We start from the raw sequence: 26,629 nt of genomic DNA, 5'->3' as shown, positions 1-26,629 counted from the left end.
TTACAGTAGGTTAAAGTGTAAGACATCTGGTTACACTAGGTTAAAGTGTAAGACATCTGGTTACAGTAGGTTAAAGTGTAAGACATCTGGTTACACTAGGTTAAAGTGTAAGACATCTGGTTACAGTAGGTTAAAGTGTAAGACATCTGGTTACACTAGGTTAAAGTGTAAGACATCTGGTTACAGTAGGTTAAAGTGTAAGACATCTGGTTATACTAGGTTAAAGTGTAAGACATCTGGTTATACTAGGTTAAAGTGTAAGATATCTGGTTACAGTAGGTTAAAGTGTAAGACATCTGGTTACAGTAGGTTAAAGTGTAAGACATCTGGTTATACTAGGTTAAAGTGTAAGATATCTGGTTACAGTAGGTTAAAGTGTAAGACATCTGGTTACAGTAGGTTAAAGTGTAAGATATCTGGTTACAGTAGGTTAAAGTGTAAGATATCTGGTTACAGTAGGTTAAAGTGTAAGACATCTGGTTATACTAGGTTAAAGTGTAAGACATCTGGTTACAGTAGGTTAAAGTGTAAGACATCTGGTTACAGTAGGTTAAAGTGTAAGACATCTGGTTATACTAGGTTAAAGTGTAAGACATCTGGTTATACTAGGTTAAAGTGTAAGACATCTGGTTACACTAGGTTAAAGTGTGAGACATCTGGTTATACTAGGTTAAAGTGTAAGACATCTGGTTACACTAGGTTAAAGTGTGAGACATCTGGTTATACTAGGTTAAAGTGTGAGACATCTGGTTATACTAGGTTAAAGTGTAAGACATCTGGTTACACTAGGTTAAAGTGTAAGACATCTGGTTACAGTAGGTTAAAGTGTAAGACATCTGGTTATACTAGGTTAAAGTGTAAGACAGATGGTTACAGTAGGTTAAAGTGTAAGACATCTGGTTATACTAGGTTAAAGTGTAAGACATCTGGTTACAGTAGGTTAAAGTGTAAGACATCTGGTTACACTAGGTTAAAGTGTAAGACATCTGGTTACAGTAGGTTAAAGTGTAAGACATCTGGTTACAGTAGGTTAAAGTGTGAGACATCTGGTTATACTAGGTTAAAGTGTAAGACATCTGGTTACACTAGGTTAAAGTGTAAGACATCTGGTTACAGTAGGTTAAAGTGTAAGACATCTGGTTATACTAGGTTAAAGTGTAAGACAGATGGTTACAGTAGGTTAAAGTGTAAGACATCTGGTTATACTAGGTTAAAGTGTAAGACATCTGGTTACAGTAGGTTAAAGTGTAAGACATCTGGTTACACTAGGTTAAAGTGTAAGACATCTGGTTACAGTAGGTTAAAGTGTAAGACATCTGGTTATACTAGGTTAAAGTGTAAGACATCTGGTTACAGTAGGTTAAAGTGTAAGACATCTGGTTATACTAGGTTAAAGTGTAAGACATCTGGTTACACTAGGTTAAAGTGTAAGACATCTGGTTACACTAGGTTAAAGTGTAAGACATCTGGTTACAGTAGGTTAAAGTGTAAGACATCTGGTTATACTAGGTTAAAGTGTAAGACATCTGGTTACACTAGGTTAAAGTGTAAGACATCTGGTTACAATAGGTTAAAGTGTAAGACATCTGGTTACAGTAGGTTAAAGTGTAAGACATCTGGTTACAGTAGGTTAAAGTGTGAGACATCTGGTTACACTAGGTTAAAGTGTAAGACATCTGGTTACACTAGGTTAAAGTGTAAGACATCTGGTTACAGTAGGTTAAAGTGTAAGACATCTGGTTACAGTAGGTTAAAGTGTAAGACATCTGGTTATACTAGGTTAAAGTGTAAGACATCTGGTTACAGTAGGTTAAAGTGTAAGACATCTGGTTACACTAGGTTAAAGTGTAAGACATCTGGTTACAGTAGGTTAAAGTGTAAGACATCTGGTTATACTAGGTTAAAGTGTAAGACATCTGGTTACAGTAGGTTAAAGTGTAAGACATCTGGTTATACTAGGTTAAAGTGTAAGACATCTGGTTACAGTAGGTTAAAGTGTAAGACATCTGGTTATACTAGGTTAAAGTGTAAGACATCTGGTTACAGTAGGTTAAAGTGTAAGACATCTGGTTATACTAGGTTAAAGTGTAAGACATCTGGTTACACTAGGTTAAAGTGTAAGACATCTGGTTACACTAGGTTAAAGTGTAAGATATCTGGTTACAGTAGGTTAAAGTGTAAGACATCTGGTTACAGTAGGTTAAAGTGTAAGACATCTGGTTACAGTAGGTTAAAGTGTAAGACATCTGGTTACAGTAGGTTAAAGTGTAAGACATCTGGTTACAGTAGGTTAAAGTGTAAGACATCTGGTTACACTAGGTTAAAGTGTAAGACATCTGGTTACAGTAGGTTAAAGTGTAAGACAGTTACAGTAGGTTAGACTGTAAGACAGTTGGCTACTATAGGTTAGACTGTAAGACAGTTGGCTACTATAGGTTATAGTGCAAGACAGTTGGCTACTATAGGTTATAGTGCAAGACAGTTGGCTACTATAGGTTATAGTGCAAGACAGTTGGCTACTATAGGTTATAGTGCAAGACAGTTGGCTACTATAGGTTATAGTGCAAGACAGTTGGCTACTATAGGTTATAGTGCAAGACAGTTGGCTACTATAGGTTATAGTGCAAGACAGTTGGCTACTATAGGTTATAGTGCAAGACAGTTGGCTACTATAGGTTATAGTGCAAGAGAGCCTCAAGTAAATTTGGGCATGAGACAACATATACAGATAACATTTAATGTTTTCTGTTTTTCCCAATTAACACCCAGTAAACCAAAGTAAATACAAAGTAAAGTGATATGCACTCCCCCACTGAAGTTGCTGTCAGAGTGGTTTGAGAACTTGAGAACTTGTACAAATATTTAAGGATCTAAACTGGTTCAGTGTACATATTCTAGAATCAGCCATCTATGTCGTCCGATGAAAGGATACCAGGATTACTTCTGGCCTCTCTTTCAGACGATGAATAAATAGAGATGGTATTTAACTTTGAATCAGTTTCTCATCAGAGAATACATAACTTGAGAGACAAATCGTAAATATGAAATTGCTCCAAGGTCCCATACCAGACATTGGTCCTGCAAGTTTGTTTCCTTGACTAGGAACAATAAATGCTTCAAATATTAATTGATTTTAGGCAAATGCTAGTTTGTAGACATCTTATGTAAACTGATTAATAATTATATATTATAAATATTTTCTTTATGAATTAGGTGAATTCATTCTGCAGAAATATCAAATAAAATAAAATTATATGAATCCATTTGTGAAAATCTTGATTATCTGTCAACATCTTTTGAAGTCGTAGATGGAAGGTATAATGCCATAACGAATAGAGGGGAGTCTGTGTTCTGATGTTTATCTTATACTGGCTGAAGGAGTCCTACTCCATGCAGATGCAGAACGCAATGCTACTTGATCATGGACTAAGATTATTTGAAACTGTGAATTACCTCCCTTGAACAATCTGCCAATACCTCGGTCACCAGTGGAGTAGATATGTTTGATTCTGTTTAACAAGTATGTAAGTATCAGAGTTATTTTGTTTAAAGCTGGAAAATAAGGAACCAATAATTTGGATGTTTATCTGTTTTAAGAGCTTCAATTATATAAAAATGTTATAAAAAATGATACACTGCTTGGCACTTGTTCTTGTTCTTACACTGCTTGAGGTTAAGGGACGTCGCACTGCCAGGTACAAGGTTGTTATAAGTGTTGTGTGTCACAGATTTTATGTGTGCTTCAATGACTTTCTTAACATGTGTTTCTTTTTCCCCCAACAGCCGCAGCGCCGACGATGTCGCTCCACACAGACGCCTAATTCATCACGCAATGTCTTTGACTCTTTTGACTCTGACACAGATGGTTTTGACACGTTTGGCCCAAAACGGCCAAGGGGTCCCCCAGGACCGAAAGGTGGTGGATTCCCTGGTACCAAAGGTCGATTGCTACCCACCACTCCCCGTGCACACAATCGCAGTCTGAATCGCAGTCTGAATCGTAGTCTGAATCGTAGTCTGAACCGCTCACGGCGGTTGGACCGGGACTTGAAGAAGGGAGGTGCGTCAGCCCTTGTTGATTCCGACAGTGAGGAGTCTGGCTATGGTGACACGGTCGGGGAGACCATGCACGCATCAAGCTTTGACACGCATCTTGACGAGCCGTCCGATTGGATGGGCTCCGAGACTCTACAGGAGGACCCCTCTGTATTTGCAGACTCAGACTCAGAGTCCAATGCAAGTTTTGTCACAGGAATTTTCCTGCCTGTGAATCCCGAAGATCTCCGTCACCGCAGCTCACAGACTCCAGGTCATGTCCGAACCCAGACGGACAACTCCATGTTTGGTCGTGGTCCCAGGACAGTCGAGACCCAAACAGAGGAAGGATTTGGGAGTCGTGAGATGCAGACTTCCAACACCTCTCTACAGTCCATTGGGGCCCAGACAAAGAAACACAGCCGGTCCCGCACAAACCTCCTGCGGTCCATCCTGTCGGACGTCAAAGAAATAAAGAAGCAACAGGGGTTAAGTTCTGCCAACACGAGCATGCGAGATGACATATCGGTTTCTTCAGCCACAACTATACGCAAAGAAACATTGCAAACTCTCTACAATGATGTCAGTACTCTGAAAAATGCTGGTCGCCATGGAAATGCCACAACCCAGACATCTAACCAACAGAGTACTCAAACATCTGAGCGTCTGTTTCCTGAAGGTGATCACATGCTTCATGCTCGACAAGGACGCTTCCACGATCTCATGGATGAAGTGCGACATATGCGCGGTTCTCAGCGCACTCCAATGAAAGTGGCAGAGTCCAGACAGAGTGTGATGGACTCCCCTAGCACCATCACCCGCACTACCCCTGCCAGGTTTGATTCCCCCCAACCTCTTAGCGCTGAACCAGCTTTAGTTGCGGGTCCTGGAGCTGGTGCTAGTGCCCCAACCGGCGCCTACCTGAACGGATATGCAGGTCTACCCCATCCAGGGCAACAGTCCCAACCCTTCCAAGGAGCCGCAGCCATGCCAGGCCAACAGTTCCAGACTTTCCCCGGAGCCGCAGCCATGGCGGCGCCACCGGGGCCCTACTCTGCCATGGGAAGAAGGCGTGTCACCCAGGATGAACTCAATGCTATCAGCAGTCGCCTTGATCGACTTCGAAGCTATCAGGTGCCTCCAAGGAGAACTCCTTCAGAACACACTGTCACATTCCAGCAGGAGTCTCGTCGAGTATTGCCAGAGCCACCTCGACGCCCACACAGATACCGTGTTCGCGAGTTTGTTCACTCGTATGATGACATGGACTTGATGTCCCAGGACGCAGAGTTCCACCATCACACCCGCACATCACGTTCCCGTCGACATCATTCATCCGCTTACGGAAACTTGATGGGTCGCTATCACCTTGACGACGCCCTCGATGAAGCGGCCGCCACTGCCAGGCAACTCAAAAAGATGTCTTCCAAGATGAAACGAAATCTTCGTGATGAACTAAGTCGATACTGATAGAATCTGTTTACGATGATGATGTGTTGCTGTGACTGACAAGCCATGTTCCTTCCAGGATCAAGACACATACGTTGTAAGCACATCAGCTGTAGAAGAAAGTGATGGACACACTTGTTACAAGATCGCCCGTGAATGTTGACTGTGCTGAAGACTTGAATGTAATAGACTGTGAATGGCGACTATTCTGAAGACTTGAACGTGATCATGTTGTCTATGGTTGAGGAATTCACGACCAAGTTGTCAAAGTCATTCCAGATTGTCTCCCCGGAGTTGCTCCTCAGACCTCGGCTGTTTTCAGGCGAACATGGTGTAATGTTTGAGACATTGTGATTGTTTGATGATTGTTTGTTAATCTTCCTTCGTTACACGATTGTTCAGTCCACCACCGATTGCCATCAAACTTTGCCTGTGATTCCTGTCATTGTTAACTCATTATAAATCTGTGATATGCACTTTATCGTAATCTGTTTGTTTTGAGATAGTCCTCCCCGTCCAGTTGCTCAGTACTTTAGTGTTATTTATCCACCTGACGTCCAGCGTCCATGTTGAATGCTATGTACCTGTTGTGATGGACATTCCGGTTTTATACTCTATGGATGATAGTTGTATTTATAACTGTTAAGTTAAACGTTTTGTATCAGTGCTGGAGTTATCCCCCTTGTCCTTGGAGGATGTAATGTCAGTGTTGCTCGCTGTGACGTATTGTGGACATTGTAACTGTCTCATGCTGAAGAGATCTGATCGTACAATGTACTTCACTATGGGGATATTCTGTGTATTTTCCGTGACCCCACTACATAATCAGTGACCATGTTATCAATAACACATTTGCCAAATACACGTATATGATTGTGTAGTTTCCGATAACGAAATCAAAATATTAGAAGTGTACTCATATACATGTATAGCTATCATAGAGAAAATATTGTAAATCCGTCCAACAGAAGTGTAGACATTTTAGCCCAAATACCTCTACCAACAGCGTTACAACAGCGTTTCATCAGCGATCTGTCTCTCTGAACATGCTTCCACGGCATGCTTCCCCCAGTTACCTCCCCTTTACTAGGGGGCACTGGGCATGATTGTCATCAATGATATACACATATTTATATTTACACATGTATATTTTATGAGTAATTGTCATTTATTTTTACAATTTCACTTAGTCACCATGTTCTTAATTTGTTATGCAATAAATTATTCTCCTACCATCCTGTTTGTTGTTGAAGATGACATGCCATGTGATGGTGATGTGTCAGGCACTTACGGACGGAGGGAATTAACGCACGTAGAACAATGCATGTTTCAATCAATATTGTCTTAAATTTGTGTTTTGAGATCTCCGTAACATTCTCATCATCTCAGTATGTAGTTCTCCTCGCCATCTCAGCACCACACCGTGATTCCCATCTTGAAAGGACTTAACATGGACAATTTGTCTTGAAAGGCCTTTTCCAGGATAAATTGTATTAAAAGGCCTTCATCAGGATAAATTGTATTGAAAGGCCTTAACCAGGATAAATTGTATTGAAAGGCCTTCAAATTGTATTGAAAGGCCTTCACCAGGATAAATTGTATTGAAAGAGCTTGACCAGGATAAATTGTATTGAAAGAGCTTGACCAGGATGAATTGTCTTGAAAGGCCTTTAACAGGATAAATTGTATTGAAAGGCCTTTACCAGGATAAATTGTCTTCAAAGGCCTTTACCAGGATAAATTGTATTGAAAGGCCTTTACCAGGATAAATTGTCTTCAAAGGCCTTTACCAGGATAAATTGTCTTCAAAGGCCTTTACAAGGATAAATTGTAGACCTTTACCAGGATAAATTGTCTTGAAATGCCTTTACCAAGATAAATTGTCTTCAAAGGCCTTTACCAGGATAAGTTGTATTGAAAGGCCTTCACCAGGGTAAATTGTATTGAAAGGCCTTTACCAGGATAAATTTTATTGAAAGGCCTTTACCAGGATAAATTGTATAGAAAGGCCTTCACCAGGATAAATTGTATTGAAAGAGCTTGACCAGGATAAATTGTATTGAAAGAGCTTGACCAGGATAAATTGTCTTGAAAGGCCTTTAACAGGATAAATTGTATTGAAAGGCCTTTACCAGGATAAATTGTCTTGAAATGGCTTTACCAAGATAAATTGTCTTCAAAGGCCTTTACAAGGATAAGTTGTATTGAAAGGCCTTCACCAGGGTAAATTGTATTGAAAGGCCTTTACCAGGATAAATTTTATTGAAAGGCCTTTACCAGGATAAATTGTATAGAAAGGCCTTCACCAGGATAAATTGTATTGAAAGAGCTTGACCAGGATAAATTGTATTGAAAGAGCTTGACCAGGATAAATTGTCTTGAAAGGCCTTTAACAGGATAAATTGTATTGAAAGGCCTTTACCAGCATAAATTGTCTTCAAAGGCCTTTACCAGGATAAGTTGTATTGAACGGCCTTCACCAGGGTAAATTGTATTGAAAGGCCTTTACCAGGATAAATTGTCTTCAAAGGCCTTTACCAGGATAAATTGTAGACCTTTACCAGGATAAATTGTCTTGAAATGCCTTTACCAGGATAAATTGTCTTGAAATGCCTTTACCAGGATAAATTGTATTGAAAGGCCTTTACCAGGATAAATTGTCTTCAAAGGCCTTTACACGGATAAATTGTAGACCTTTACCAGGATAAATTGTCTTGAAATGCCTTTACCAAGATAAATTGTCTTCAAAGGCCTTTACCAGGATAAGTTGTATTGAAAGGCCTTCACCAGGGTAAATTGTATTGAAAGGCCTTTACCAGGATAAATTTTATTGAAAGGCCTTTACCAGGATAAATTGTATTGAAAGGCTTTGACTTGGATAAATTATCCTGAAAGGCAGCGTGTTTGACAGTCAGGGCAGTGGTGATGTGTAAGTGGCATATTGGTGTGAATACAGACAGACAAACCTGTCCATGTTTCCTTGATTTATGACTGTAAGAATTACAGCTGTATGTCTCCCCATGTCATGTATACAGCTCACTCACTCACTCACTCACACATACAGACTGCTACCTATACAAGACCCAGATATAAAGTACACTGACAGGCGCCCCAATCATACTGACTGCTACCTTTAGAAGACAGATATAGAGTACACTGACAGGCGCCCCACACATACAGACTGCTACCTATACAAGACACAGATATAGAGTACACTGACAGGCGCCCCACACATACAGACTGCTACCTATACAAGACCCAGATATAAAGTACACTGACAGGCGCCCAACTCATACAGACTGCTACCTATACAAGACACAGATATGGAGTACACTGACAGGCGCCCAACTCATACTGACTGCTACCTATACAAGACACAGATATAGAGTACACTGACAGGCGCCCAACTCATACAGACTGCTACCTATACAAGACACAGATATAGAGTACACTGACAGGCGCCCCACACATACAGACTGCTACCTATACAAGACACAGATATAGAGTACACTGACAGGCGCCCCACTCATACAGACTGCTACCTATACAAGACACAGATATGGAGTACACTGATAGGCGCCCAACTCATACTGACTGCTACCTATACAAGACACAGATTTAAAGTACACTGACAGGCGCCCCACTCATACTGACTGCTGCCTATACAAGACACAGACATAGAGTACACAGACAGGCGTCCCCACATATACAGACTGCTACCTACACAAGACAGATATAGAGTACACTGACAGGCGCCCTACTCATACTGACTGCTACCTATACAAGACACAGATACAAAGTATACTGACAGGCGCCCAACACATACTGACTGCTACCTATACAAGACACAGATACAAAGTACACTGACAGGTGCCCCACTCATACTGACTGCTACCTATACAAGACACAGATATAGAGAACACTGACAGGTGCCCAACACATACTGACTGCTACCTATACAAGACACAGATACAAAGTACACTGACAGGTGCCCCACTCATACTGACTGCTACCTATACAAGACACAGATATAGAGAACACTGACAGGCGCCCAACACATACTGACTGCTACCTATACAAGACACAGATATAGAGAACACTGACAGGCGCCAAACACATACTGACTGCTACCTATACAAGACACAGATATAGAGAACACTGACAGGCGCCCAACACATACTGACTGCTACCTATACAAGACACAGATATGGAGTACACTGACAGGCACCCCACTCATACTGACTGCTACCTATACAAGACACAGATACAAAGTTTACTGAAAGGCGCCCAACACATACAGACTGCTACCTATTCAAGACACAGATATAAAGAACACTGACAGGCGCCCAACACATACAGACTGCTACCTATACAAGACACAGATACAAAGTACACTTGACAGTTGCCCAACACATACAGACTGCTACCTATACAAGACACAGATATAGAGTACACTGACAGGCGCCCAACACATACAGACTGCTACCTATACAAGACACAGATATAGAGAACACTGACAGGCGCCCCACTCATACTGACTGCTACCTATACAAGACAAGATATAAAGTACAATGACAGGCGCCGCACTCATACTGACTGCTACCTATACAAGACAGATATAGAGTACACTGACAGGCGCCCAACACATACTGACTGCTACCTATACAAGACACAGATACAAAGTACACCGACAAGGGCCCAACACATACTGACTGCTACCTATACAAGACACAGATACAAAGTACACTGACAGGCGCCCAACTTATACTGACTGCTACCTATACAAGACACAGATATGGAGTACACTGACAGGCGCCCCACTCATACTGACTGCTACCTATACAAGACACAGATATAGAGTACCCTTACATGGCCAACACCTCCTGCCTGCTACCTATACAAGACAAAGATATAGAGTACACTGATAGGCGCCCTACTCGTACTGACTGCTACCTATACAAGACACATATATAGAGTACACTGACAGGCGCTCCACTCATACTGACTGCTACCTATACAAGACAGAGATACAAAGTACACTGACAGGCGCCCAACACATACTGACTGCTACCTATACAAGACACAGATACAAAGTACACTGACAGGCGCCCAACTTATACTGACTGCTACCTATACAAGACACAGATATGGAGTACACTGACAGGCGCCCCACTCATACTGACTGCTACCTATACAAGACAGATATAGAGTACACTGACAGGCGCCCAACACATACAGACTGCTACCTATACAAGACACAGATATGGAGTACACTGACAGGCGCCCCACTCATACTGACTGCTACCTATACAAGACACAGATATGGAGTACACTGACAGGCACCCCACTCATACTGACTGCTACCTATACAAGACACAGATACAAAGTTTACTGAAAGGCGCCCAACACATACAGACTGCTACCTATTCAAGACACAGATATAAAGAACACTGACAGGCGCCCAACACATACAGACTGCTACCTATACAAGACACAGATACAAAGTACACTTGACAGTTGCCCAACACATACAGACTGCTACCTATACAAGACACAGATATAGAGTACACTGACAGGCGCCCAACACATACAGACTGCTACCTATACAAGACACAGATATAGAGAACACTGACAGGCGCCCCACTCATACTGACTGCTACCTATACAAGACAAGATATAAAGTACAATGACAGGCGCCGCACTCATACTGACTGCTACCTATACAAGACAGATATAGAGTACACTGACAGGCGCCCAACACATACTGACTGCTACCTATACAAGACACAGATACAAAGTACACCGACAAGGGCCCAACACATACTGACTGCTACCTATACAAGACACAGATACAAAGTACACTGACAGGCGCCCAACTTATACTGACTGCTACCTATACAAGACACAGATATGGAGTACACTGACAGGCGCCCCACTCATACTGACTGCTACCTATACAAGACACAGATATAGAGTACCCTTACATGGCCAACACCTCCTGCCTGCTACCTATACAAGACAAAGATATAGAGTACACTGATAGGCGCCCTACTCGTACTGACTGCTACCTATACAAGACACATATATAGAGTACACTGACAGGCGCTCCACTCATACTGACTGCTACCTATACAAGACAGAGATACAAAGTACACTGACAGGCGCCCAACACATACTGACTGCTACCTATACAAGACACAGATACAAAGTACACTGACAGGCGCCCAACTTATACTGACTGCTACCTATACAAGACACAGATATGGAGTACACTGACAGGCGCCCCACTCATACTGACTGCTACCTATACAAGACAGATATAGAGTACACTGACAGGCGCCCAACACATACAGACTGCTACCTATACAAGACACAGATATGGAGTACACTGACAGGCGCCCCACTCATACTGACTGCTACCTATACAAGACACAGATATAAAGTACACTGACAGGCGCCCAACACATACTGACTGCTACCTGACAAGGATCAATCAGTGTTACCATGATGGTGGGAGGGGGTGGAGCCAGGCTGTACGGAGGGGGTGGAGCCAGGCTGTACGGAGGGGGTGGAGCCAGGCTGTATGGAGGGGGTGGAGCCAGGCTGTACGGAGGGGGTGGAGCCAGGCTGTACGGAGGGGGTGGAGCCAGGCTGTACGGAGGGGGTGGAGCCAGGCTGTACGGAGGGGGCAAGTCCCTAGGTGAGTGGTCCTGTGACAAGGATCAGTGCAGTGTTACCATGACGGTGGGAGGGCATGATGTAGATAGAGTCAGTGATACAACACAAGCAGGAGGAGTGTGTCCCATCTGGGCAACAAGGATGTGACTGTATGGATGGGAAGAACCCCTATCTAGTGTTGTGTGGTGCAGGCCTGGTGTTGTGTGGTGCAGGCCTGGTGTTGTGTGGTGCTGGCCTGGTGTTGTGTGGTGCAGGCCTGGTGTTGTGTGGTGCAGGCCTGGTGTTGTGTGGTGCTGGCCTGGTGTTGTGTGGTGCAGGCCTAGTGTTGTGTGGTGCTGGCCTGGTGTTGTGTGGTGCTGGCCTGGTGTTGTGTGGTGCTGGCCTGGTGTTGTGTGGTGCAGGCCTGGTGTTGTGTGGTGCAGGCCTAGTGTTGTGTGGTGCTGGCCTGGTGTTGTGTGGTGCTGGCCTGGTGTTGTGTGGTGCTGGCCTGGTGTTGTGTGGTGCAGGCCTGGTGTTGTGTGGTGCAGGCCTGGTGTTGTGTGGTGCTGGCCTGGTGTTGTGTGGTGCTGGCCTGGTGTTGTGTGGTGCTGGCCTGGTGTTGTGTGGTGCAGGCCTGGTGTTGTGTGGTGCTGGCCTGGTGTTGTGTGGTGCTGGCCTGGTGTTGTGTGGTGCAGGCCTGGTGTTGTGTGGTGCTGGCCTGGTGTTGTGTGGTGCTGGCCTGGTGTTGTGAGATGTTGCCTGGTGTTGTGTGATGTGGCCTGGTGTTGTGTGATGTGAGCTGATTAGGTGCTGGTTAGCTGCCCCACCTCGGAGAGTACCAGGCCAGATTCGCCGACATGGAATACATTTGATTGTTGGCTGAATTCTGTTCATAACCCAACAAATAGGTTCATTTGCTGATTGAAATACAACCACAATAGCTGCTCCTACGTTACAGACCTGTTATTAACACAAGACCTGTCTCATAATCCTTGCCCAGCGTCTTGTAGAGGGGCGTTCTTATAGCTGCTTGCACACAACAGGGTCTCAACTCAAGGCTTGACACATTTCTAGAGATTGGTCGAGTCTTAGGAAAGACTAAAGTTTCGGAGTCAAGTCTAGCAGTACACGGGACCTCTGAATGTGACAAGAAGGTGGCTGTCAGAGTTCTTGGTTTGAATCTCACAGCTGACACACAGTGCAAGCACTGACAACATCAATCTGTGCTAAGCTGGTGGTGTCAAGTCCTTGTGTGTAACAGTATATGCTTACGTAAGCGAAATCCAGATTAGTCCAGCTGACGGTCACAATACACCTGTCAAGCCCACTGCTGTGGCTCCCTGCAGTCGAGTGGGGTACCGTGGTCACTTTCCTACATTTCAGTCGTGGGGGAAGAGTGCCACTGGACGGACTCCCTGCTCTGGACTAGTTCTGTTCTTGTAATGGATTGTTACCATGGGTGGTGCTAGCTCTTTGCTCAAATGTGCTGGCCGTAGACCAAAAGTACGAAAAAAAAAGGTAAATATTTGAGAACAATATTTATCTGTGTATACAAACATATGTGTATGATATGTCACACACAAGGCACTGGGTAGATATGTCACATGCTGGGGACTGGGTAGATATGTTACACACTGGAGACTGGGTAGATATGTCACACACTGGGGACTGGGTAGATATGTCACACACTGGGGATTGGGTAGATATGTCACACACTGGGGACTGGGTAGATATGTCACACACAAGGGACTGGGTAGATATGTCACACTGGGGACTGGGTAGATATGTCACATGCTGGGGACTGGGTAGATATGTTACACACAAGGGACTGGGTAGATATGTTACACACTGGGGACTGGGTAGATATGTCACACACAAGGGACTGGGTAGATATGTCACACACTGGGGACTGGGTAGATATGTCACACACAAGGGACTGGGTAGATATGTTACACACTGGAGACTGGGTAGATATGTCACATGCTAGGGACTGGGTAGATATGTCACACACTAGGGACTGGGTAGATATGTCACACACTGGGGACTGGGTAGATATGTTACACACAAGGGACTGGGTAGATATGTCACACACTAGGGACTGGGTAGATATGTCACACACAAGGGACTGGGTAGATATGTCACACACAAGGGACTGGGTAGATATGTCACACACAAGGGACTGGGTAGATATGTCACACACTGGGGACTGGGTAGATATGTCACATGCTAAGGACTGGATAGATATGTCACACACTGGGGACTGGGTAGATATGTCACACACTGGGGACTGGGTAGATATGTCACACACTGGGGACTGGGTAGATATGACACACACAAGGGACTGGGTAGATATGTCACACACTGGGGACTGGGTAGATATGTTACACACAAGGGACTGGGTAGATATGTCACACACTAGGGACTGGGTAGATATGTCACACACAAGGGACTGGGTAGATATGTCACACACAAGGGACTGGGTAGATATGTCACACACAAGGGACTGGGTAGATATGTCACACACTGGGGACTGGGTAGATATGTCACATGCTAAGGACTGGATAGATATGTCACACACTGGGGACTGGGTAGATATGTCACACACTGGGGACTGGGTAGATATGTCACACACTGGGGACTGGGTAGATATGACACACACAAGGGACTGGGTAGATATGTCACACGCTGGGGACTGGGTAGATATGTCACACACAAGGGACTGGGTAGATATGTGACATGCTAGGGACTGGGTAGATATGTCACACACAAGGGACTTGATAGATATGTCACACACTGGGGACTGGATAGATATGTCACACACTGGGGACTGGGTAGATATATCACACACTGGGGACTGGGTAGATATGTAACACACTGGGGACTGGGTAGATATGTAACACACTGGGGACTGGGTAGATATGTGACATGCTAGGGAAGGGGTAGATATGTCACACACAAGGGACTGGATAGATATGTCACACACTGGGGACTGGGTAGATATATCACACACTGGGGACTGGGTAGATATGTCATGGGTGACGGGCGGAGTAGACATGACACAGGAATGTATTGGCAGGTTCCAGGAAATAATGAGTTGTTTCCGACTGTTAACAATCAATAAGTATTCAAGAAGTCAGTGGTGTGTGTCCAGGAGGATTGATTTAACAGTGCGGCCTGCTCCAGTAGATATGTACAGAACACAACACTGGCTAGATTGCCGGGGTCAACAAAGGCCACACAAACTATACCATGTATACACTGCTGTTTCCACTTGGTGTTTGGTACATTGAATCAGGATATCATTACTCCAGATATAAAACATGTCATGCTTCATCAGGCATTGTATGAGTTTGAATGTTTAGCATATACGAAACACAGAGGGAAATACAGACTGACACACCTACTGGAATATACAGACTTATACACCTACTGGGAAATACAGGCTTACACACCTACTGGGATATACAGACTTATACACCTACTGGGAAATACAGACTTATACACCTACTGGGATATGAAGTCTTATACACCTACTGGGAAATACAGACTTATACACCTACTGGGATATACAGCCTTATACACCTACTGGGAAATACAGACTTATACACCTACTGGGATATACAGACTTATACACCTACTGGGATATACAGACTTATACAACTACTGGGAAATACAGACTTATACACCTACTGGGATATACAGACTGACACACCTACTGGGATATAAAGACTTATACACCTACTGGGATATACAGCCTTATACACCTACTGGGATATACAGCCTTATACACCTACTGGGATACACAGGCTTACACACCTACTGGGATATACAGCCTTATACACCTACTGGGATATACAGCCTTATACACCTACTGGGATATACAGCCTTATACACCTACTGGGATATGCAGACTTATACACCTACTGGGTATACAGCCTTATACACCTACTGGGATATACAGCCTTATACACCTACTGGGATATACAGCCTTATACACCTACTGGGATATACAGCCTTATACACCTACTGGGATATACAGACTTATACACCTACTGGGATATACAGACTTATACACCTACTGGGATATACAGACTTATACACCTACTGGGAAATACAGACTTATACACCTACTGGGATATACAGACTTATAAACCTACTGGGAAATACAGACTTATACACCTACTGGGATATGAAGTCTTATACACCTACTGGGATATACAGACTTATACACCTACTGGGATATACAGCCTTATACACCTACTGGGATATACAGGCTTATACACCTACTGGGATATACAGCCTTATACACCTACTGGGAAATACAGCCTTATACACCTACTGGGAAATACAGACTTATACACCTACTGGGATATACAGACTTATACACCTACTGGGATATACAGCCTTATACACCTACTGGGATATACAGACTTATCCACCTCCTGGGATATACAGACTTATACACCTCCTGGGATATACAGCCTTATACACCTACTGGGATACACAGGCTAACACCTCCTGGGATATACAGACTTATACACCTACTGGGATATACAGACTTATACACCTCCTGGGATATACAGCTTTATACACCTACTGGGATATATAGATGGAGATACAGGAAATAGGAGAAATAAAACTTGAGAAGAGTGACATGCACGGCATCATGTCTTGTGGTTTGAGTTTCTTTATGCATGAGTGATCAGCAGAATGAGTATCAGAGGAGTTGAACAGAAACAATACCACTCTGATACAGCAGACATGTGGGGGCTGTCTTACAGGGGAGACATGTTCAGTCCTGAAGGTGACATGTAGGAGAGTTGTGGCCTGACACTGGCTCATCTGTACTCGCTCGCTCGCCCGCCCGCCCGCCCGCTCGCTCGCCCACTCACTCGCTCACTCACTCACTAGCTCGCTCACTCGCTCACTCACTCACTCACTCACTCACTCACTCACTCACTCACTCACTCACTCGGTAGATGCAGACACTTATGGACCAGGTAGATACACTCACTCACAGACACACACACATTGTGTCTATACAGAGCAGACACACATCCTCTTACAGACATTATCCTTCTAGAGGCTGCATGTGTGATGGGTTTTCTTCACTTTACGCATCGCGTACGAAGCTTGTTGGAACAAATGTCAGCTGATGTTGGAAGTCTCCAGAATGAAGGATATCATGCTGTTGCTGTTGCTGTATTGTTTTCCGCTGATTTGATAGTGTCTGGCGTAAACAGGTTTAACCACTGTTCTGCTTTTCACATTTATGTCGTGCAACATCATTATTTCAGCGCAAAAATTAAACTGACCTTTGCTTTTACAGAAACATGGAGAGGAGATCAAGAAACGTCGAGCAGATGTGGACATTGCGAAGGTCAAGTCTGTAGAACTGAAGGACAAACTGAGTAATCATGATGCAGACCTTGTGGAGGAAAGAGTCAGGTGAGCTATCATGTAGATCAGTAAGTCAGAAGGGAAGGAGAGAGTCAGGTGAGCTATTATGTAGATCAGTAAGTCAGATGAGGAGAGTCAGGTGAGCTATCGTGTAGATCAGTAAGTGAGAAGGGGAGGAGAGAGTCAGGTGAACTATCATGTAGATCAGTAAGTCAGATGAGGAGGGATCAGGTGAGCTATCATGTAGATCAGTAAGTCAGAAGGGAAGGAGAGAGTCAGGTGAGCTTCCATGTAGATCAGTAGGTCAGATGAGGAGAGTCAGGTGAGCTATCGTGTTGATCAGTAAGTGAGAAGGGGAGGAAAGAGTCAGGTGAGCTATCATGTAGATCAGTAAGTCAGATGAGGAGAGTCAGGTGAGCTATCATGTAGATCAGTAAGTCAGATGAGGAGAGTCAGGTGAGCTATCATGTGGATCAGTAAGACAGGAAGTCCAAGTTTCTTTCCTTGTCCCAGTGCATTCAGAAATACATCTTTTCACTTCAACTCAGTGAAACTTATTCGACATATGCAAGTTACCTAAGATGTGTTCCGACTGATTCCTCAGCAGGCAAGTAATTGCCCGCTCCTTAACTAATCAGATGGGAGTATATCAATGTGAGGTGAGATGAAGTGTCATTGCCTTATGCCTTGTACTGCAGGACGACCGAGCGAAGATATACCGAGCTCCTCACAACAGTCGACAGGAAGCAGCAGCAATACTGCATGCTGGGAGGAAGTCTGGAGGACATCAAGGACGAGGCCAACAAGTACCTGTCATGGCTGCAACAGAAGCAGACTAAGATCAGTGACGACACGGAGGCAGACACACAGACGAAGCTTAAACATCTGGAGGTATGTTCCAAGCATGTGCTTGTCATACATGTGGTAAGAAGAAGACAGAATTGATCAAACAGTTGCAAGATTTGTATTCTTCATAGGGAAATGAGAAAACAAGATCTTTGCACCCTATTTCTTCATCATGTTGTCATGATGTTTCTTAATCTGATATCTTAATGGTCACATTTATAGATTTCATTCATCATTACACATTCATCACTGGTTTGTGTCCTGCCAAGTTGGATGAAGGGTGCCACGGGTAACTCTGCTGCATTCTGTCACTGGACAGTTGATCATGTCTGTTGGATGGAGGGTGCCACGGGTAACTGTGCTGCATTCTGTCACTGGACAGTTGATCATGTCTGTTGGATGGAGGGTGCCACGGGTAACTGTGCTGCATTCTGTCACTGGACAGTTGATCCTGTCTGTTGGATGGAGGGTGCCACGGGTAACTCTGCTGCATTCTGTCACTGGACAGTTGATCATGTCTGTTGGATGGAGGGTGCCACGGGTAACTGTGCTGCATTCTGTCACTGGACAGTTGATCCTGTCTGTTGGATGGAGGGTGCCATGGGTAACTGTGCTGCATTCTGTCACTGGACAGTTGATCATGTCTGTTGGATGGAGGGTGCCATAGGTAACTGTGCTGCATTCTGTCACTGGACAGTTGATCATGTCCGTTGGATGGAGGGTGCCATGGGTAACTGTGCTGCATTCTGTCACTGGACAGTTGATCATGTCTGTTGGATGGAGAGTGCCATGGGTAACTGTGCTGCATTCTGTCACTGGACAGTTGATCATGTCTGTTGGATGGAGGGTGCCATAGGTAACTGTGCTGCATTCTGTCACTGGACAGTTGATCCTGTCTGTTTGATGGAGGGTGCCATGGGTAACTGTGCTGCATTCTGTCACTGGACAGTTGATCATGTCCGTTGGATGGAGGGTGCCATGGGTAACTGTGCTGCATTCTGTCACTGGACAGTTGATCATGTCTTTTGGATGGAGGGTGCCACGGGTAACTGTGCTGCATTCTGTCATTGGACAGTTGATCATGTCTGTTGGATGGAGGGTGCCACGGGTAACTGTGCTGCATTCTGTCACTGGACAGTTGATCCTGTCTGTTGGATGGAGGGTGCCACGGGTAACTGTGCTGCATTCTGTCACTGGACAGTTGATCCTGTCTGTTGGATGGAGGGTGCCACGGGTAACTGTGCTGCATTCTGTCACTGGACAGTTGATCATGTCTGTTGGATGGAGGGTGCCATAGGTAACTGTGCTGCATTCTGTCACTGGACAGTTGATCATGTCTGTTGGATGGAGGGTGCCATAGGTAACTGTGCTGCATTCTGTCACTGGACAGTTGATCATGTCTGTTGGATGGAGGGTGCCACGGGTAACTGTGCTGCATTCTGTCACTGGACAGTTGATCCTGTCTGTTGGATGGAGGGTGCCACGGGTAACTGTGCTGCATTCTGTCACTGGACAGTTGATCATGTCCGTTGGATGGAGGGTGCCACGGGTAACTCTGCTGCATTCTGTCACTGGACAGTTGATCTTGTCTGTTGGATGGAGGGTGCCACGGGTAACTGTGCTGCATTCTGTCACTGGACAGTTGATCATGTCTGTTGGCTGAACCACAATAACCTGCAGACACAAGTGGTTTTCTTCCAAGCTGACAAGTTGTGGTGTATCTGAAATACTACTGAAAGTACCACTCATGCTTGCTGTAAAAAGCAACTATGCTTGTCATAAGATTTGACTAATGGGATTGGGTGATCAGGCTCGCTGACTTGGTTGCCTTATATCGTTTCCCAATTGCGTGGATCGATGCTCAGTCACTGGATTGTCTGGTCCAGACTGCTGTGTTTGGCGTTAAACAACAAACAAACAAACCTATACTCATGTATCTTTGTGCTGTATTGCTGACTGTCTTGTGCTCCAGGAGCTGTGTGGTGAGTTGGATGCCCGACAGGAGACACTTAACACCATCCGGGGCAAGTCAGCGTCCCTGGTGGTGGATCTGCCCATCCCGGAGCGAGACTCAGTGGAGAAGCTGGTAGCAGTGGTACAAACGGAACATGACAAGACGTACACATTGATGTCGCAACAGATGGAGCTCATCCACGGCAAGATGGCAGAGAGAAAGGACTACCAGGTGATGGTGGACAAGCTTGTCTCCTGGCTGGAGGATCGGGAGCGCACTGCGGAGAGGAATGTCACCTTCAGACTCCTGGCCATGGATGTGGACAAACAGGCCGACAAGTGCAAGGTGAGCAGGATTGATTGGCAGTAGGGGAAACTTAACAATCAAATTAAATCTGAAAAGATTGTAACTGTTTTGTGGTTTGACGTTCAGTGTTGGCCTTGATTGATGTGTTACAGAGTTTGTGCTCAGAAGTGCAGGGTCACATGAAGCACCTTGAGCCAGTCAAAGGTCAGGCTGAAACGTTGAAGGCTGAAAGTGGTGAAGACTTGGCAGCCACTATGGACAAGACTCTCAGTGGTATGCCTTAGAGATTCTAAGTGTTATTCTATATAGATTCTAAGTGGTATGCCACCTAAGACCTTCACTGGTATGCTATGTATAACTCATAATAGTATGCTGATAAACCCTGAGAAGGGGGTCTGGACTTCCCCTTTTGAAAGGACAAATTCAACCCTCGGTGAATTTTCGGCAATAATGATGAACACATCACAAAGTTGTGAGCCTCCGTTGTGGAGAGCCTGTGTCCACCCTTCATCCGTCTCTAAATGGCATGTGACCTGTGCAGATTTGAGGTAGAATTGGTCTTTAGCAACCCATTCTTGCCATAAAAGGCGACTATATGTTTGTCATAAGAGGTGACTTACCGGATCGTGTGGTCAGGCTCACTGACATGGTTGATGCTTGTCATCGTATTCCAATTGCATGGATCAAAGCTAATTATGTCATTCACTGGATTGTCTGGTCCAGACTCGATTATTTACAGACCGCCGTCATGTAGCTGGAATATTGCTGAATGCGGCGTTAAACAACAAACAAACAAACAAACAAACAAAGAAACTGAAGAGCTGTGTAGGAGGGAGTGGTGGAAGGGAGAGGACTCTGGTACAATGACATTCCTGGTGGACCACCTGCCCTGCAGCCTACGAAGTTGGGTTAGTTACCTGAATGTTCTAGTAGTTGTCCTGTACAGCTGGCACAGCTAGTTCTCACACCCCTCACAACTGATGCTTGTGATGCTTGTTGCCTGGCAGCGCTGACAGGGAGGTACGAGGGTCTGGTCACACACCTGCAGCACCAGCAGGACATCCTCCACACAGTGGCGGCGGCGCGGAGACAGTTCGAGGGCGACTGTCAGCAGATCGAGCGGTGGTGCGAAGACACTGAGCTGCAGTGTTCCACTGACGTTCCCCTGGATTGTGCTGTGGAAGTGCTGCAGGAACAGATGAACACCTTCCAGGTAGGCACCATTTGTAGTCCCCGGTGTGGAGCTGCTCCAGCACCTGGACCCACTTGCACAAAGCGATCTTAGCACTAGGATTATTGTAAGCCTATGTTAAAGTATGGCAGTTACGATCATCTTAGTGCTGAGATTGCTTTGTGCAAGTGGGCCCAGGAGGGCTGATCATGTTAATACTGGAGCTAACTTGTCATGTCACTTAACAAAGCATTTTGATGTGTGAAGGTTATGGGAAGGTTACTTGAATAGTGAGATAGCAACATCAAACGTTTCTCCAATTTATAGATATTAGTGGACAATTGTTCAAATGGTGTTAAACCAAACTCATTCCTTCACTTAACACTAGCACATGTTACTGGTAACGAAAGATGCAAAGATTTGAGTCACATATTGACGACCCATGAACGTTTCCTAGTATTAATCGTGTTTGAGAATCTGATGGGTAAAACACGTACTGATCCACAGGCCCTGCAGAAGTCCAGTGAAGGACAGGCCGACCTCCTGGCCATGACCCTACAGCGAGGTGAAGGCTTCTACACAAACCTGTATGAAACTGACCGGCCAGTCCTGGACAAACAGCTCGCATCGCTACGTCTACATTTTGACCCCATTGCAACCTCACTCTCAGAACGTGTGGTTGTCTTGGAGACGGCAGTACAGAGCCAGAAAGAGGCTGCTGCCAGCATCTCGCAGACGGAGGTGTGGCTGAAGACCATGCAGATGGAGATGCAGCAGGTGCCCCTTGGAGCATCAGTGGAAGACGCTGAAGATGCCATCACAAGGTTCCAGGCAAGGGATAATAGGGATATGAAAACTGAAATAATGTATTAAATATAGCTTTCATGAAAACTGTTTTCATAATATTTCTATCTTCCCGGGGCAAGGGCTTTAACTGACCAGTTTCCATCTTTGCCTTTGGCTGGAATTTCAAGGCTCCATCGAATGCCAACAGTGACCATTACCAGTTATATCCCTTCTATGTCCCTCCTACTGACCAATCAGATTCCAACTCTCATATCACTTGCATTTGCTTCAAACAAACCGGTGGCACCCAGTCAGGATGATCTGATAGATAATCAAGATCTATATTGTAATGAAACGGGTCTTACCCCGCGAAATACATCAAATCACTTGAGCACCTTGATTAAAAACATGAAAAGATTTGCAAAATATCTGTAGACACCCAGTTGGCGGTACACATGTGTTGCAAATCCTGCAGGCGACCAAAATCTGCATGGTGAAATTTATGTTTATGAACTGCATGTCTAGTTTGTTGTGTGATTGGACTATGGATAGATTCATTATTCCAGCCAAAATGTAACTTGGAGTTCCAGCCCAGTTCGATAAGGTGCAAACTGGACTTTTATAGTCAGTTAACTTCCTTGCCTCGGGAAGATGAATATTTCACATTCAACTATGTTGTTATATTATGTTCCATTCTATCAGCATGCCCTGCACCCATTCACCACCACAGCTTCATCTCTGTTAACTCCAACACAATTTCTCTTGCTCCATCTGTCTCCCCAGTTACCTCCAACACAATATCTCTTGCTCCATCTGTCTCCCCAGTTACCTCCAACAAAATTTCTCTTGCTCCATCTGTCTCCCCAGTTACCTCCAGCACAATTTCTCTTGCTCCATCTGTCTCCCCAGTTACCTCCAACACAATTTCTCTTGCTCCATCTGTCTCCCCAGTTACCTCCAACACAATATCTCTTGCTCCATCTGTCTCCCCAGTTACCTCCAACACAATATCTCTTGCTCCATCCGTCTCCCCAGTTACCTCCAACACAATTTCTCTTGCTCCATCTGTCTCCCCAGTTACCTCCAACACAATTTCTCTTGCTCCATCTGTCTCCCCCAGTTACCTCCAACACAATTTCTCTTGCTCCATCTGTCTCCCCCAGTTACCTCCAACATAATTTCTCTTGCTCCATCTGTCTCCCCAGTTACCTCCAACATAATTTCTCTTGCTCCATCTGTCTCCCCAGTTACCTCCGACACAATTTCTCTTGATCCATCTGTCTCCCCAGTTACCTCCAACACAATTTCTCTTGCTCCATCTGTCTCCCCAGTTACCTCCAACACAATTTCTCTTGATCTATCTGTCTCCCCAGTTACCTCCAACAAAATATCTCTTGCTCCTTCTGTCCTCCCCAGTTACCTCCAACACAATTTCTCTTGCTCCATCTGTCTCCCCAGTTACCTCCAACACAATATCTCTTGATGCTGATTGTAATGTAATTAGATGGCTAATGTTCGCATCATGTCATTCCAATCAGAGTCAAAACAAGCTATGGCATCTCCAAGGTACTTAACACTGGCTAATGAAGTCTGTCACGATCTGTGTGTATATGTTCCTCTAGGACATGTAGTCTGTCACGATCTGTGTGTGTGTGTTCCTCTAGGACGTGGAGCAGAAGTTGGCGGAGTATCAGACATCTGTTTCAAAGTTGAACGAGACGGTTTCAGTCCTGAGGTCTGCCGGCCAGACCAGCCAGGCTGAGGCGGTTGTGAAACTGACCAGTCACTATGAGCAGCTGATTGACCAGGTCTGCCAGCACCAGAACCGAGGTCGCCAGACACTTCAGCTCCGACAGCAGTTCCTGGCCCACATCACCGACCTTGAGAACACCATTAGACAGTGCCAAGACAAGATGGCTGCCGTGACAGAGCTTGGAGTGGATGTCACCACCAGGATTGACAGATACCGGGTGAGTACATGGTCACCTTCTGTGTGCACCGGTGACATGATTGTTCCTCAAACACTGAAGGGGCTTAGGAGTCCATGTGGACTTTAGTTCATCATTGCTTGCCCTGGGGCTGAGGTGTATTTTATGTGTCCCCCTTCATAACATGCAATAGTGTTCAGGCTTAAAAATATAAAAGAATTGGTTCTCAGGCAATGGCTTTTGAAAATATGGTCGGTGTTTTTTTGTTTTTTTAGGTTGTTCAAGCTGGTATGTAACCAAATTTTGTTTACAATAATTTCGGCGAAATCATATGTTTTAGTCTGTTTTCAGTCATACAAATGGGTATCTCATACCTCTAGTCGCACGTTAAAAGGAAGCCAGAAGCTGGAATGTAAACAATAAACTTGTTTCCGTCCGGTTGCGCACGCACTTCCATATGATATGTCACAAATCTCTCAGCGCGCCTCTGAGCTGGTCGCTCGAGAAGGACTTTCGCGATAGACTGCTAGTTTGTTGTCTACTAGTACTTATCGTGTGTCTACAGTTGTTGTTCTAATAAAGTAATGATAATATGTCTTCCCTGTAGACCCCTGGAATGTAATCCTTGGTAATCCATTGTTTGTGTTCAACACGTGTTTCACTGTTTGACTTGATTATACACGTGGCAACATGTCGGGCATTTATGCCTCGTGTCAACGAAAACTGTCTAAAGTAGATCCTCACAAGTATTGTCCTTCCTGCATAATTAAGGACGGGTTTTCAACGTGTTCGTGGGATAAACGTTGTAAAGAATGTGAGCACTTGTCTTCTATCAACTTTAACTTGTATCTTCGTGCATTGGCGGAGCGGGCTACTGACCAGCGCTACAAGCAGAGAAGGTCATCGGGTGGATCCTTGGACTCTGCACCCTCTACATCTGGCCCTGGGGGTGGCGCTTCGGCCACACCCAAGAAATCAGTTGATAAAGACCCGCCTCAGTCAACTTATGTTTTCGACAAGACACGTGACCGTTCGCCTGCTGTTGATACTACCCGCACGACTGATCTTCGTCAATCGGTTGATCAAGAGCGTCACTCAGCCACCCCCGTTACGACGGGACCGGGTGGTGACGAGGACCACGAAGGGACTACGGTCCCCAGTCGGTCCGTCTCTTGTCTTACCAACTACGATAGGAACGTCGTGTGGGTCGACAGTGAACACAGATCCCTCTCTAGAAGTCGTTCCCGTTCACGGGACGACAGGTCAAGGGCCTCATCTAGAGACAGTAAACGACACGAGGACGTTCGTTGCCTTCGTGGACGTCGTGAGTTCGTTTCGGACGATAACTAGGATGGGGATCGTAGTACTTCTACAGTTAGAGATCGTAGCCCTCGCCCCCACGGGGACGTGTGACGCTCTCGAAGGGAGTTTTTTGGAGATCAGCGTCGTCGAGCTGATGACCGATCGACACCCTCGTCTCACTTTCCTATCGACCCGACTTTGATAGCCCAGATCACGGCGGCGGTACTCGCCTCGACGGCGTCGACCAAGAAGGATTCGAAGGAGGTCCATGGACCATCGACCAGTACACCAGTTTTCACCTCTCGATGTCTTCAGAGCCATGGCTCACGATATGGACCAGAACTTTGCCTCTGCTCTACCGGGACAGAGTTTCAACAAGCCGCCTGGTCGATCTAGTTACCCGATCTATGGCATGCCGTTTTCGTCACCCATGAGTAGGGACTTGGATTGGGGGCTACTCTTCGAGACACCAGCGTCCTCCAAGATTCTAGTAGAAGACAGGCATTTGGAATCCATGGACACTGCTGTTCGTCACCAGCTACAACCGCTTGCTATGCTGTCGACAGCGATCGAGGCCCTCTCAGTGTACTTTGAGGAGAAAGACCCCCTCGACAAGGACGAAAGGACGGTGCCATCAATCCTCACCTGTATGCAACGGTGGATCTCGGACGTCCCCACCCAGTCCCGATATGTATCGGGCCAGATTACTACGGCACGTCGTCATGGTTACATCGCCTGCACTGACCTACCTGATTGTCATGGCAGGACACTCTTACGGGCCCCGTGGTCATCGCA

The 26,629-nt window shown here is 45.1% G+C and overlaps 1 protein-coding gene across 3 annotated transcripts in view; it reads left to right on the top strand.

Annotated features, from left to right (window-relative positions):
* The window catches only part of LOC124127167 (muscle-specific protein 300 kDa-like), a 270,673-nt gene that overhangs the window by 155,235 nt on the left and 88,809 nt on the right, over positions 1 to 26,629 (top strand). For all 3 annotated transcript variants that reach the window (XM_048384845.1, XM_048384846.1, XM_048384847.1), the window contains 7 exons: positions 17,471 to 17,589; positions 18,240 to 18,432; positions 20,360 to 20,686; positions 20,800 to 20,920; positions 21,655 to 21,860; positions 22,326 to 22,649; positions 24,269 to 24,574. In XM_048384845.1, the coding sequence (XP_048240802.1) occupies positions 17,471 to 17,589; positions 18,240 to 18,432; positions 20,360 to 20,686; positions 20,800 to 20,920; positions 21,655 to 21,860; positions 22,326 to 22,649; positions 24,269 to 24,574 (1,596 nt within the window). The remainder of the gene's footprint in view (positions 1 to 17,470; positions 17,590 to 18,239; positions 18,433 to 20,359; positions 20,687 to 20,799; positions 20,921 to 21,654; positions 21,861 to 22,325; positions 22,650 to 24,268; positions 24,575 to 26,629) is intronic.

This window comes from Haliotis rufescens, unplaced genomic scaffold (genome assembly GCF_023055435.1).
Source record: "Haliotis rufescens isolate VD_foot unplaced genomic scaffold, xgHalRufe1.0.p SCAF_51, whole genome shotgun sequence".
Taxonomy (NCBI): Eukaryota; Metazoa; Mollusca; class Gastropoda; order Lepetellida; family Haliotidae; genus Haliotis; species Haliotis rufescens.
The sequence above is the reverse complement of the archived record's forward strand: the minus strand, read 5'-3'. Positions and strand labels throughout refer to the sequence as shown.